The 15,785-nt window shown below is 39.3% G+C and overlaps 1 protein-coding gene across 2 annotated transcripts in view; it reads right to left on the bottom strand.

Moving 5' to 3' along the window:
* The window catches only part of SHTN1 (shootin 1), a 102,587-nt gene that overhangs the window by 58,694 nt on the left and 28,108 nt on the right, over positions 1 to 15,785 (bottom strand). For both annotated transcript variants that reach the window (XM_066355182.1, XM_066355180.1), the window contains exons 3-5: positions 14,305 to 14,365; positions 7,681 to 7,775; positions 1,814 to 1,982 (exon numbers count right to left, since the gene is read on the bottom strand). In XM_066355182.1, coding sequence (XP_066211279.1) covers positions 1,814 to 1,982; positions 7,681 to 7,775; positions 14,305 to 14,365 — 325 coding nt within the window. The remainder of the gene's footprint in view (positions 1 to 1,813; positions 1,983 to 7,680; positions 7,776 to 14,304; positions 14,366 to 15,785) is intronic.

The following is a 15,785-nucleotide window of genomic DNA, read 5'->3' as shown; positions in this document are numbered from 1 at the left end:
GGCCCCCTGAGGCCATTTATCCGGCCCCTGCCGCACTTCCGGAAGGGGCACCTCTTTCATTGGTGGTCAGTGAGCGCGCGGCATCGCTCACATACAGTACTACTTCCGGAGACACGGGAGGCACGCATCACAGCTCCGGAAGCGCGTCATATCACTTGTTACGGCTAGCAGTGACAAATATGGAACCGGACATTGACCATCTCATTAGCCAAAAGCAGGCCCATAGTTCCCATTGAAATACTGGTTAGTTTGTTTATTTAAATTTACTTGTTCTTTATTTTAAATATTGTATTTGTTCCCGTTTTGTTTTTTTACTTTAAAATAAGATATGTGCAGTGTGCATAGGGATCTGTTCATAGTTTTTTTAATAGTCTGGTCCTCCAACGGTTTGAGGAAAAGTGAACTGGCCCCCTGTATAAAAAGTTTGGGGACCCCTGCTCTAGACAGCCTTTGCTTGGCATCTGTGAGAATTGGTTCCAGGACCCCCTCAGCAAATTCTACAAATGCTCAAGTCCCTTATATAAAATGGCACAGTATTTGCATACAAACCTAAGCATATCCTCCTCTATACATTAAATAATCTTTAGACATAATACCTAATACAATGTAAGTGCTATGTAAATAGTTCTTTATTATATTGTTTAAGGGAAAAAAAAACCTCTGTACATGTTCAGGACAGAATCAACCATCTTAAGTCAAACTATATAGTGCATGTCAGCAACCACATAACATTTTTTTCCTAAATATTCTCTATCTGCCATTGGTTGAATCCACGGACACGGAACCCAGTGATATAGAGCTGACTTCCAACTGAAGCTCTGTCTACTAAGCTAACAAGTGTTGCTTTTGACATGTGCACTAAGTAAAAATACCTCAATAGTTATTGAACCAAAACCTGCTTTCCTACATCTTTGACATATACAATGTGTGTGTGTGTGTGTATCAATAAAATGAATGCATATTTCATAGATGAATCATGTGATCTTGCCTAACAGCACTTTGGGCTAATCAACACAGCTACTTAATAGTGCATATTGCTTATAGCTCATTGCCTGAATCAGATGAGAAGTTCTTTGAGGGCAAAGACTAAGCAATTTGGGGAGAAATCTTCCCCAAAGATTCCAACAGAGAACCACAACCAGGAGCTGTTGACTAAATATATGTTTATTTATTCTATCTTATTTTACTCAAAATATCTTAACATATAGTCCATATTCTTCTTCTTCTTTTTTTTTTTTTACAGAGACAGAGAGAGAGTCAGAGAGAGGGACAGACAGGGACAGACAGGAACGGAGAGATGAGAAGCATCAATCATCAGTTTTTTGTTGCAACACCTTAGTTGTTCATGGATTGCTTTATCATATGTGCCTTGACCGCGGGCCTTCAGCAGACCGAGTAACCCCTTGCTCGAGCCAGCAACCTTGGGTCAAAGCTGGCGAACTTTTGCTCAAACCAGATGAGCCTGTGCTCAAGCTGGCGACCTTGGGGTCTCGAACCTGGGTCCTTGGCACCCAGTCTGATGCTCTAGCCACTGCGCTACCGCCTGGTCAGGCTAGTCTATATTCTTAAAAGAAGTTTTACAGCCTAACTGGCTGTTTTTCAAGACAATGCTCTCCAAAGTGCTTAGTTCCAAACAAGAAAGAGAACTTGAGAAGCACAGATGTTATACTCTATCATGACTCTACCAGGCTACTTAGGACATTTGAATCAGAATTTTCATCAGTATTTTTTAAAGTTCTCATGTGATTCCAATATGCAAACAGCTTGAGAAACATTATCAAAAATAAGCTCAGTGATGCAGTCAAAGTCCCACCTTTGATTTGCTTCTGACACTGTACTGAGACACAGGGCTCGGCAGGAGCCTCTGGGTCCGCAGTCGAGTCTTCATCGTCAATGTTTATCTCTTCAGTTATTACATCTGGTCCCAGCTTGGCCATGTATAACATGCTGATTCTTTTCAACGTCTTGTTTTCTTTATTTAGCTTAGGCAAAATATAAAAACAGTTATTTTAACAGCAGTCAAATGAGTATCTTGGATTGTTAAACAATAGACGAGTTAAGTGTATTTTTGTCTTACATATTCATCAGCACTCCCAGCATGAAATAACAATTAAAGGATTCATTAGATAAGGTTCTATTTACACGTTTCAGTATTAAAAGTTAGTACTTTAAGTAAGACCTGATGTCTGGATTACAGCCAGCGGCATGTGAGGATGCTAGTTATACCTGATAAGAAATACAAGAAGAATCAAGATCAAACAGCAGCACAAATTAAACCAAACATCACTTTGATTGTTTTAATTAAGGCACTTTAACCCCAGCAAAGGTTTCCCCTGTTGCTGTGCTGCGAAAGGTCTGTTTTCCCAGCATTCCCTCTTTTCTGGACACCGCCACTCCTCTTCATTGCTCCCCGGATTCCTATGGGATGTTCCCCCAAAGCACACCCTCGCCCTTCAGCCACAGACACATGACCCAACCCTGGTCAATGGGATCCCTGCTCTAGAAACCTGGAGGCCGGAACAGAGAGAGGAGTGTTTTTTTCATATGTCTGGATGTACAGAAGCTGTTGGCAACCACATCCCAATACTGGATTGAGGAAGAGAGGGAAGCGGTCTGTACGTAGCAAAGCCGAAACGGAGCTGATGTGCAGGGAGGTAGAGGAAAGCAATGGCTTCCTACAGGGCTCCAGTCTATTCCTGGACCACTTCTAACTCACAGAGTCGATGGGATTCGCCAGTCCCTCCGTAACAAATCCCTACTTTTTAATGTTTTCTCTTGCTTAAGCTAGTTCAAGCTGTGTTTCTATCTCTACAGAGACTTTGACTGATACACAATAAAAGTTCAAGATATGTTTCCATTATTTCTATAAAAAGAGTTTGAATTCATAGCAGAATAAAGGAATCCTAATTCATTAACATATTTGTTATCCGTTAATGTAGACATAATATTGGTTTTCAGTTTTAGTTTCTTGACTATCTCTACCTTCGTTAGCTCATGTGTTTATGTGCATATACGTGTTAGTACAAAGCACACACAAAGACTAAACATTGTTCAAAATCCACAGAATGAAAACATAGCACTGCTGATATTTTCTCTTCTAAAGACTAAAAAAATAAAGTCTTCTGTTATTTGAGTACATGAAAATATTTAAAAGATTGCTTTTTCTAGTATAAAATGAAAGATACAGAAATGCAAATGTATTTCCTTTACTAAGGGCCAAGGACTATCAAAACTAGCCCTGAGTTTAATAACTGACACTGAAAATAAATATAAACCGAAACATCACTAACGGGCAAGCTAACTGCCCTTCCCCAATGTCACCCTTGCACCAGAATGAGACGTTCAGTCTGGTACTTGTCCAGCTTTGGCCTTTTGTTTTGTTTGTGATCACAATGAGCATCCCTCGGGGATCCTCTCAGGGAAAGCCTAGCCCATTTCAGTCTGGGAGGTCTAATTCTCACCCAATAATATGAAATCTGAATATATCTCCAGTAGGCTGCTCTAGAGCACAGGAGATGCTTCCTCTCTGGGGAATCTGGGAGCCAGGGAAACCAGGAGATCAGGAGAATCTCCCAGAAGCGGCTCTGAGTCCTCCATGGAGTCTTCCTGGGAAGCCCAGTGCGCTATTTTTAGGGAAGCAGAAACAACTCTTCACTCCCCGTCCCCAGCCCACAGCTCCGGCTCCTAGCTCCCCAGGTTACAGGAGGGTCACGAGTCAGATACAGGCCCATGATTTTCCAGCCACTCTTCCTTGAAACAGGGAGCCCAAGTCAACACTGTTGTGGGGAGGTGTTCAGAACCATGACTGCTGCATCACACATAGGAGGAACACAGAGGCTCAAAGAGCCTTGTCAATTCTCCATTTCCCCCTGAATGTTAGAAAAAAATAACAATTTAAGGAAAAAGTGAAAAAACTCAAGACTTAATTTGTAATTCTGCAGCCTAATGATTAAACTGATGGCTCCCAACTCTGCACATCAGAATGTCTGCAGAGCTCTCTAAGAATCACAATGCACAGGCCCTCACCAGACCAAAAATCTCTGCAGTGTGGCCCAGCAACGGGCATTGTCGGGCTTCCCGGGTGACTCCAATGTTCAGCAATACTAAGCATCACTGAGCTAGACTAATGCTTTAGTATACATTTCTATAAAATCAGTATAGCTGAGTTAAGAAGCCGCTCTACAATCAAATTGTCTCTGCATCTAGAATAACCTAATATTTCAGTGTCAGCTTTCTCATCAGCAAACTAAGGATAAAAACAATCTCTATCGCATAATACGAAGATGAGATATGAGCTATTACACATAAAGTAGTTTGTGTAATTATACAGTGACTGACATATACTAAAAATTCAGTAAGTATTAGCTATTAATAGTAGCAAAAGGGATTTAATTTGTGCATCTGACTTTCCTTTGGAAATCTCTTATCCAACCTAGGTGTGTGTCTACACACTTTAACTTCCTTCAGGATTGTCATGAAAATACTAAGCTTTGCCAATTGGTGCTTAATACATTGCTTCCCGGGCCACCATCACAATAATGTTTAATAACACGATAATTAAAAGCTCTGCCCTCAATAAAGTTTAGTACCTCTATCAAACTGGGTACCAAACCCACTCTCTGGCTATAATACAACTACTCTATTTAACAAAGTTACTAACTCAAAAAGAAAAATAAACAAAAGAAAGCCAGACGAAAATTTTCAAAAGTCTTCTCTAAAATATTATTTTAACATTTTGAAAGAAGGAATAGGCCCTGGCCAGTTGACTCAGTGGTAGAGCGTTGGCCCAGCATGTGGATGTCCTAGGTTTGATTCCCAGTCAGGGCACACAGGAGAAGCAACCATCTGCTTCTCTACCCTTCCCCCCTCCCCCTTCTCTCTCTCTCTCTCTCTTTTTCTCTCTCTTCTCCATCTGCATGCTGAGGATGGCTCTGTGGAGCCTCCACCTCAGGTGCTAAAAATAGCTCGGTTGCAAGCATGGCCCCAGATTGCCAGAGCATCAGCCCCAGATGGGAGTTGCTGGGTGGATCCCAGTCAGGGCGCATGCAAGAGTCTGTCTCTCTATCTCCCCTCCTATCACTTGGACAAGAAAAGGGAAAAAAATAAAATAAAATAAAAAAAGAAAGAAGGACTATAAGACCTTATGACTATACTAACAGAACACTTTTGAAAACTGAATTCACCAACTTTGGCTAAGCTATTTCATTATTCATCAAGTTATATAGATGAATGGCATGCTGCTTTTTTCAGAGCCATCCTAAATCACAAGGTAGAAATAAAGCTTTTATAATCCTACAGTAACAGAATCTTCTATAATTCAGATTTAAATGGAGTTTTTATATTGCACACAGTTTTAAAAATATCTAAAAATACAAAATAACAAGTTAAACAGATTTGGCCCATTTTGTTTAAGTAGCTGGTCTGCCTTTATCAGTTTAACCTACACATTCTGGCAAAGTATCCGTCCATACTTGCTTTTAAGAAAATTATGCAGTCAAACTGCATCAATAAGAATTAAGCATTCCATTTGTCATTAGTTTGAAAGCAAAGACATGGAAAAATAAGAAATAACTTACAGAAACTTTGCTGCTTAGAAAATGGAACCTATTTTCAAAATGACAAGGATACTTAAATCAGGATTATCATCATATACGAATAGTATGTAATGAAGCTTCTAAATTTTGCATTCAAAGCTATCGTATCAGTCACATTCAACTGGAACATCTATCATGTTTGACTAAATAGGTCTTTGGGGGGTGTTTTAATTCCAATCCCCATGAGTTCATAGTGAATCCTCCAAAACAAACTATTTGTCCATTTTCAAAAAGGCTTCTTAAAGAACAGATGATAAGTTAAGGATCCCATTGTCAAAACAACTGTAAACATGACCTTACAGATTAGTAACACAGTGGTTTAAATCCAAGGATGAGTATAACAGTCACCTGATAGCTTTCAACATACACATGCCTGGGCCACACTCCTAGAGTCAGTGGGACTGGGGTATTCTTAAGAAATCAACCCTGGTCTAACCCGACACTTAGGACAAGACACCTATAGCTCAGAGAAGTGAATTCTCTTGTTCAAAATAACCTGTTAACTTTCAAAAGGAGAGGGGAAATGAAATCACTTTTACAATTAGTATATGAATCAATGATTAAAGTGCATAATGAAAAACTAAAAGCCCCCCCATTCTCATTCTAGTACTAACTCTGATCCATCCTGTCATTTAAGATGAGACAGCAGTATGGGAAACACAGCTAACTCATCCAAAGTCATATATGCCTAAAATGACATACCTAGGAGTTGAAAATGTCTCTACTGCCTCCCAAACCACTGATTTCCATAAACTCTGCCCATCCTGAGAGGTAGTCAGTGTTCTCCCCTTGGATGTTCTATTGCAACAGGAACATGTTAGTAGGAAGAGAAAATACAGAGACCACCCTTAGACACTACCAGACTGAGAGCGTCCAGGATGCTCACAGTATTATGGACCAGTGAACTCCCGTGATACACAGCAGAGTGGAAATGATATGAGAGCACCCATATTACCACTGTTTTTAAAGCAATAGTCTGTATTGCTGTGTATTCTTTAGACCAGGGGTCCCCAAACTTTTTACACAGGGGGCCAGTTCACTGTCCCTCAGACCATTAGAGGGCCACCACATACAGTGCTCCTTTCACTGACCACCAATGAAAGAGGTGCCCCTTCCGGAAGTGCCGGGGGCGGATAAATGGCCTCAGGGGGCCGCATGCCGCCCGCAAGCCATAGTTTGGGGAGGCCTGCTTAGACAAAAGCAGAAGAGAAGCTTAGTTAGGTTCTGACTGCCTATCTTATGAATTCTAATGTAGTGTCATTATGCAAACAATTAAGCACATACTTCTAGCATGCATACTGTTAATGCATATAGATAGAAAGTCAGATAGACAGACTGATTTATAGAATTTCAGTCACATGAAAAGAGAAAACCACTTTAAAGGTCGGTGATGGGGGAAAAGAGAAAGAAACACAACCAGCATTACTAATGAAATTTGGGCGAAAATTGCTGTAATCCATTTTCTGATGAAAAGGTTCAGATGCATTTTACCCAACCCAAAATACATAAGACAGAGACAAAAACATTCTTTAATAATCATGTACGTCTGATGAGATAGAATATAGAAAATTACACACTTGGTCAATTCATCAGCTAGCAGCAATCAGCAGAGCACCGGAGGTCACCTTGTGCACGCCCTCGCTTTGCTTTCACAAATAATCACCTGAAATGTAAGGCTGACTTTTTCATCCGACTCAAACATCAAGCACTCACTGCTCTTTTCTGTCACACCAGGTTAGTTTGAAATTTGATTTACATTTAAAGCAAATGCAGAGACATTTGGAAAGTCTCGTTCAGATTACTCTGGGACTAGTTTTCATAGGTAAAAAAGCACAAATGATGAAACACACACACACACACACAGTCCTTTTACAATAAAAATAACCTTTGCATTAAGACAGATATTTACACAATCATATTCCAGGATTCTGAGACTTTCTAACACTTTCCTCATCATCAGAGTAGAAGATTAGAAAACTAAAAAAGCAAAAAATAAAAATAAAAAAAGAGCTAGAGTTAACTGTGCAGCAAAGCAAGTAGAAATTTAAAAGCCCGAGTAGAATTCCTTGAATTTGAAGAGTCTTACCTTTGTTGCCAAAGCTTCAGCACTTTCTCGACAAGTCTTCTCTATTTCGAGATGGTTCTGCATAAAATTAACTTCCTCTATGACCATGTGAGAAACTGGGAATGAGGGAAAAAAAGTCTCAGCATGCAAAGATTAGTCAGCTATTCCAGAGGCCCACACATCTCATCCCATGATGAAGAATACTTCAATTCTTCAGCTAGCCAGACCTTCAGTGATCATGAAATAAAATGTTTAAGATGTTGCCCTGATTAAATCTTAGCTAATATTTGAATGTAGAAAGACAAAAAGAATACAACAAAGAACTTTTCTTACTATTATACACATTTTAAGAAAGCTATTTAGAATCATTTCTAAGTGTCTATTTTCTATGTAGCTGTATATATAACCACTAATTTAAACAAAAGAACCTCTCACAAATAAAAAGTAACAACCATTTGCTTGTCTTAGCAGAATGTAACAGATGAATCTAATAAGGAAAATTAGCTAAAAGGAAATTTAAAAAAACTAGATCTTGTGTTGATCTCGTAACTGTAATAATAATGTGGCTGCTTGGCTGAGGTGAGTTTTGCAATCTTAACCTTCATTAGTTACAAAGTAGAGTTTACTATTATTTAATAAACTCCAGGTTAGAGAAATAGAGCAACAAAATTTTTGTACTATGTTATGATGAAAATAGAGGTTACTAAATTGCATTCCAGACTGTCAGGAAGATTAGGGGGAAAAATATTACTTGCTATTTTACCAATGCTTGAAAAATAGTAATTTTTAGAAATTTTTTGGTAGCTGGTTTATACAAATTGAGATGTAAAGGTACCTACAAATTAATATGGAATTTAAATCCTGCTTTGAAGATCAAGTAAGAAAAATGCCAACTCCTTTCACCCACATTTCTAGTTAAAATACTCAACATCTCCAACTTACTTAACCGTAGACATGTATAATAACATTTGTTTTGCTTTAAAAAAAAAGAAAGAAAAATTAAGGATACTAAATGTGAAACCCAACAAAGTTAGGCAGAAAGCACAGGGCTCCCATAACACAAAGAGAGATTACTTTTGCTTCATTTAAGCTTAATTAACCTGCAATTATGATTAAACTCAGGGGAAAAAATTTCTCTCCAAATTAAATACCAAAAAAAAATGTATTACTTCCTAAGTCTGTCCAAAGTTCTTATTATGGCAATATTCAAATTCATAAAGCAGCACTAAATGGCCAGAAACATCTCTAACCTTGACATTTTTTCAGGGGTAATAATAATCTGCGGCAAATGCAGGCCAACCAAAAGCCACTTAACTAATTAGTAGTTGCAGTCACCGAGAAAAACATGAATCAACACTGTTATTACAAGTGGCACATTTGAGTGGCATCTAATTATGACTTGATGAGCACGATACTTGCATTATCAACATTACTACTGCATCCCATCAGGGCCTAAAAGCTGCTGATGGCATTGACTTCGAGAAACTCCCCCTCAATGGTGCCGCAGCACCCAACAATCGGCTTGGCAGGGGCCCCCCTCACTAAATGACACGTTAAGCGTAATTACTGGTAGACATTGTAAATAAACAGGATTGGAAGTGAAAATTGTACCAAGTGCATAAGACACAATCTGACACATTGGAAGTGGCAGCCCTAATTGAGAGTTTCTTTGACTGCTCAAGATCATTTCAACTGCATTTCTCAGACGACAGTGATTATAACTGTGGAGACAGACGGCATAATGGTATCAGCGCCGCTGACAGAGCAGTGAATTAAATTGTATCTGCTGTTGTGTGAAAGCTTTGATGAGAGGTACAGATGCCTTAGTGGTCTTATCATTATAACACAATGGTCATGTTGTCATCAACCTTTCTGGCTCCAATTGAAAAGAAATGATTGTGTGTTGGAGAACTCCCCCTCCCCCTCCATCCCACCCCTCCTTCTCCCCTTCTATCTCTTGTGCTGAATAGAACCAATTTTCAGAGAGCTATGAAATCACGCAATAGGTCCTAAAATGCAGCTGCTTGGCATACAAACGGGTCCCCATTAAACTGGAATCACACACAATATGTGTTTATGCCAGAAGAACAAATAGAAGCTGAACACAGACCAAGTTTATTCACACACACAAAGCCCATGTAGCTCTTCATCAATATAATTGCCTTTTATATTGTAGTTTAAATAATGGGCTCTATTATTTCCTTAAAATCCTAATATTCCTGGCACTTTACCACTATATTTACAAGGTAGGTTCTTCAAAAATGTGAAGGAAAGAGAAAAGAAACCTATACAATTTTTACAACAGCAAATATTACTTTGAATTTTTAGCCTTAACTACTTGACATCTTCTGCCACAATCTGGTATTCCCAATATCATAACAAAAACACAAACACTCTGCATTTTCAGAGGAATTTGACTTTTTATTCAATAACATTCTTGCTCATGGGAGAGTAAGAAAAAATTATTCCACAGTAGTAAGGTTTAGGGCCGGAAAAAAGAAAAATAAAACACATCTTTTCTAAACATTTTGTAAAAAGCTTCCCTGTAATTTACCTTGATAAACTTAAAACATTTTTAAGACTTTATTCATTTTAGAGAGAAGAGAGAGAGAGAAGTGGGGGAGGAGCAGAAGCAGCAAGTCCCACATGTGCCTTGACCAGGCAGGCCCAGGGTTTCGAACCGGTGACCTCAGCATTCTGGGTTGATGCGTTTTCCACTGTGCCACCACAGGTTAACTTGATACACTAAGCTAAGTAGCACTAGCTAGCCCACATTTTCTCTGATTCTAATATGTAGTACTCCATCAGGGAGGGTTTTTGTTTCTTCCACTAAGCGGGAGCAGTAGAAATTAAAAATCATGCTTTAATTTTTTGTTTAAAAAAAATTACCCCAATGCTAAATTGGTATCATAGAACCCTACTTCTTAACTTTCTAGAGTCAAAAGGGAAGAACATATTTCAAAGGGCATTTATACCTTTCAAAAGCACGACCCCACTTCCAACACCAAAAGTCGTCACATGACACAAACAGAATTGTTTCTAAGGTAAAATTTATTTGCACCTTTCAAAAGATAAATGTTTTTAAAAACCTTTAAACAATTTGCCTATGGTCTTAAATTGAGGCTTGTCTCACATCATCCACAATACATGCCCACCGCACCAAAAACACCTATAATTTGAATGACATGAAGGTTTAAAAAGGGAGGAACTTTAAACAAAATGACCTTAATACTGAAGTTATGTTTTAAAAATCCTAGTATTTTAGAAATATACACTGAAATAGTTACAGGTAAAATGATATGATGACTAGAATTAGTTTAAAAATAGTCTAAGGTTGGTGAGAGTGGGTGTAGATATACAAAGGGAAGAAGAGAAGACTAGCCATGAGCTGATAACTGTTCAAGCTGTGTGACTGGGTACATGGTGGTTCATTACACTATATTCTCACTTCTGTATAAGCTTGAAAGTGAGCGTAGCATTCACCTACTCTGCAGACATCTTAGAATCGTCCCAAAATAAAAGTTTTTAATGAGTCTGAGAACTCAGAAGTGTGATCTAAAAATACATCAATTATTGCTTCTATTGGTTGAGTTGAATTAGCAAAATTTGTCTCTCCTCTTCAATGACCCCAAAATACTCTTATACAATTGCCATCTTAGAATACATCGATCACATTGCGTGTTCTTTTTAAACTTGTTTTTGTCTTCAACTACCAGTGAGCATTAAACCAGAGTTTGTTTTACTCGTGTCTGAATCTCTTGCACTTAGCACTCTGCTCTATAGGAAGCAGGTCATCATGTTTGTGTTAGAACGACTGGGAAAGCATAGCAGGCCTCAGTTCATCTGTGAACACCCTTGTACAAGAATGTCCTCTGCCATGTAGAATCACAGGCAACAGCCACCATCACCATCTATCGAGTCAGTGATGTATCCTACCTTGTGCTCAACCCTTACATGTGTTCCGTCGTAAATCCTCACAACTACCCTCTGGGGTAGGTATTTTCACAGCAATGCTGCATTTGGGGGCCCTGAGGCCCAGAGAAGTGAAGTGACATACCCCAAATTTCAGAGTTCCAACTGGCAAAGCCCAGCCAAATCTATCCCCAGGTGCTTCCAATCTTCTGTTCCCTTCTAATTTGTCATACTTAAAGTTGACACCACCAATGATGTTGCTTCCTGAGCAAAATACCTCTCCCTCCAGCCAACTCTCGGCGATATTTAGATGCTAGGATGTCTGTAAAGTGTACGTGGTGAATGGACAGTGAATTCTTCTGCGACATCGGACTACACAGAAAGGTTCTCACTGTAGTATGAACACTGGCAGGTACAGGAGTGGGGGAGCCTTACACCGGAGCAAAGGGTCTAACGTTGTGGCCTGAAGACACAGACAGCCTTTATTTACTTCTACTTTCACAGGAATCTGTCTCTCTGGGGAACCTGGCTCTGCGAGGTGGTGGTGTTTTTGTGCCGAAATACAGGAAAAAGGCTCAGGAGGAGCTGGCGGAGGGCCAAGAACGACATGGAAGTATGGGGTAGGCAAAAGCAGGTTTACAGTTGCGAGCAACATTCTTCTGAGTCAATAAAACTGTCATAATAATCATAACGTGCATGTCTTTTTCCATATGAACCCCTGGAAACCTACTTCTGCCCAGCCCCGTGTGGACAAACCAGCCGGGAAAGCACGCTCGGCCAGGGAGAGGAGAGCCCCACGCCCCGCCTGACCGAGCGCTTCCTGAGCCCCAGTCCGCTGCCCTTCCTACACTCAAGAACGAGGCCTTGCAGGTAAACACCACACGGGGACCAGTGCCAACTCAGCATCAAAGATACCTTCCCTGAGAGCTTTCCAAGTGTGGAGAGTGCAGTCCAGAAACTAAGGCACAGAAGGCAAATGACATGAACTCAACGCTAAGGGCGGGCGAGCCCTGAACAGTGCTGGAACTGGGACGGGGGAGCAACCAGCACCACTGAGGCGAGCCCTGAGCGGTGCTGGAACTGGGACGGGGGAGCAACCAGCATCACTGAGCCCTCACTCCACTGCCAGGCGCCGTGGTCAGCACCCGTCATGTGGATCACCTCACTCATTCTTGTAAAGTTTATGAAACAGGGTCACTTACCCCAGTTTTACTAACACAGGTATTGCTCGGGGCTGCACGGATACCCACCAAAGGATGCTTATTTCTGGTGATAATTGCCTCACTCCCTACCAAAGCGGAAATTCCACCCCATGTCCAAAAGGCATCAATCATAGATACAATTGTTTTAAAAAACATTTAGAGTGTTCTTAGTCCCCTCTCAGAAAGTTCCCGTTGAACTAGTCCCACTGCAGATAGTATGCCAATCCACTGTCAATAATTAATTCAGCACATTAATTGGTCACAATGTCAATGGTATAACCCTTTCAGATGTGGCTCGGTGTCAGCACAAGTGTAAGAACATCCCATTAATACTGCATTAGGGAAGGAGAAAATTTCTCGCAATTGTCATTCACACATTCATAACTAGGAGATATTTCCATCACAGCGTATTGGCCTCCAAAGACAGGTAATATCTAATATTCCCATTAGATTTTCTTTGTTACAGCCAGACACTTGAAATAAACTGGCTATTGAAATTTAACTATAATGCTACACTTTTATAGCTGTTTTACCTTCAGCGAGAATAGAATGTTTTGTTATGTAGTTACCAAGTGAACACTTTATGATACAATCAGATAGCAGCGGAGAAAGGCTTGCTCCCGAGGGGGAGGGCTACTTTCCCTGCTCAGGTCTGGCCCTTTCCCGTGACGGATTTCCCTGTGATTCTTCTGACTGTCATCAGATGTGCTCTGCCTTAGGGGGTAAAGTAGTAACAAATTTATACCAACTAAAAAAAATAACAGCAAAAGTTTAGAAAAAATTATTACAACTTTTACGGGAATATAACTTTCCTTGGTGAGAGGGCTATTTTAAACACCCCAACTCTTAAAAATGTGTTTGTCCTATGAACCTAGAATTCCTTTTTTATAACCTAAGGAACTAATCAGACCAATGTAAAGGTGTATGTATAAGAATACTTGCCATGGCATTATGTATAATAACTAAAAACCAGAAATAATCCATCTCTGAAGAAACATTTAAATAAAAGATGGTATGACCATACAACAGAATACTATGCACAACCATTAAAACTAATATACATCTCTACTGACACATAAAGATGACCATAATATATTGTTTACCACAAAAGGCAAGCTGCAAAGCAAAATGCCAAGTATGACTGTATTTTTTTGCAGATACACATATCACTCAGATAAAAGACCAGGAAAGAAAGACTACAAAATACTAATGCTGGTTTGTCTCAAAAAAAAAAAAAAAAATCAAGATAACAAGTAACTTCTGTTCTCCTTTAACTGCTCTGCATAGTAAAATTTGCTATCACAAGTACAAACTGCCTTTTATAATAACACACTCATAAAACAATAATGCTCATTCCATTTCTTTAAAAATCACAGTAATGCCGGGGCATCTGGGTGGCAGATGGGAAGACAATTCTTGCTTTCTTGGATGCCCGATGCACCAGTAGCTACACCCAGGGGACATGTCTACCCACACAGCCCCAACACACAGCTTCGTGTGTTATCATCATTCCAGTGAAATGCTTACGTACTTTTCTGAAACTCCTCCAGTTTTCTAACAGCTTCATCTCGTTCTTGCCTAATTTTGTCACACTGAAATGAGAAAAAAAAAAAGAAAATACTGAATCTGCATCATAAGTTTGGAAAGACAAGGAAGGGCAAACTTACAAATGACAGCAATTAGTTTATGAAAAGCAAACAAAAATTAAAAACCTTAAAGTGTTAACAGTCTCATGGTATTGGTCCCACTCAACCAGGCTGCTGTTTGTACCATTATATCCGGCCAATTTTCTGGGACCTTCTAAGATAATGGGTCACCTTACTGCTCATTATTGCCTCAGTCACAGATCAATTTAACACCCTTAAGTTAAAATATATTCATTCTTTAAGAGAATATGTGTGCTTCTTTGTTAAGTAGGTATTTTGCAAATACAGGGAACAGCCCACTCATCCGCAGGTCAAATTCCCAGACTGGAGTTTCAAATATCCAGAAGACCCAGGCCCAGCTGGAAATGACCACTTCATGAAGACCACCTACTGCCACACACCCAGGCACTCTCACTCAAGGGGAAAGCCATCTTTGTATCCTCCGAATTCTAAATGGAAGAAGGTGGCAAGTTAAAAGAAGATAAGATATTCTGCAATAAGCATGTATCATGTATAGAAACAGGTATTTCATTTTAAAAGGTGGGAGGACTCACTGAAAATACTTTAGGAGGTGAGACCATAAAAGGCAAAAAAAATTTTTTTAAAGACAATGATTAAAGCATGAGGATCTTTTAGGATATCTGGTTTAGAAACAAGTATTTAGTGCTTTTTAACAGGCCCTAAAGGTATCAACAAATTTTTTTTAAAAAGTCTAATGTTCATTATGAGGATTGAATCCAACTTACCCTAAATTTCACAAAACAAGAAAGTATAACACTTGTAGAAAGATTTTCATCCAAAATGGCTAAAACTTTAAAAAGTGATTTTAGCTATTAGCGTTGATTGTTAAAACTTAAATTTTGTGGAATACTAAATAATAAGAGGACCATTTGACTAAAACACAACTTTAAATTATAATTTAATCCTACTACACAAGATAAACGTATTGGGATTTCATGCCTTCGGATAGCTTCACATTTCTATGGCTATAAAATAAGGATGCCACTGATACCGTATTTCCCCATGTATAGGATGCTCCCATGTATAAGACGCACCTTCATTTTGGGGCCCGAAATTTGAAAAAAAGAAAAGTATTACATAAAGTTATTAACTCAAGTTTTATTCATCATAAAATTCATACAACTCCTCATCACTATCAGAACTCCCGTCTATTAGCTTGTCCTCATCTGTGTCTGATGACAAATCACTGTCTTCAACAATGAGCACAAAAACAAGCGTGAAAAAGCAGGAAATACAAGTAAAAAACTCTGCAACTGCTGTATAAGACGCACCCAGTTTTAAGCCCCCAAATTTTTCAGAAAAGGGTGCATCTTATACATGGGGAATACAGTAATTTTAAAAACTC

Source organism: Saccopteryx leptura, chromosome 13 (genome assembly GCF_036850995.1).
Source record: "Saccopteryx leptura isolate mSacLep1 chromosome 13, mSacLep1_pri_phased_curated, whole genome shotgun sequence".
NCBI classification, from domain to species: domain Eukaryota; kingdom Metazoa; phylum Chordata; class Mammalia; order Chiroptera; family Emballonuridae; genus Saccopteryx; species Saccopteryx leptura.
The sequence above is the reverse complement of the archived record's forward strand: the minus strand, read 5'-3'. Positions and strand labels throughout refer to the sequence as shown.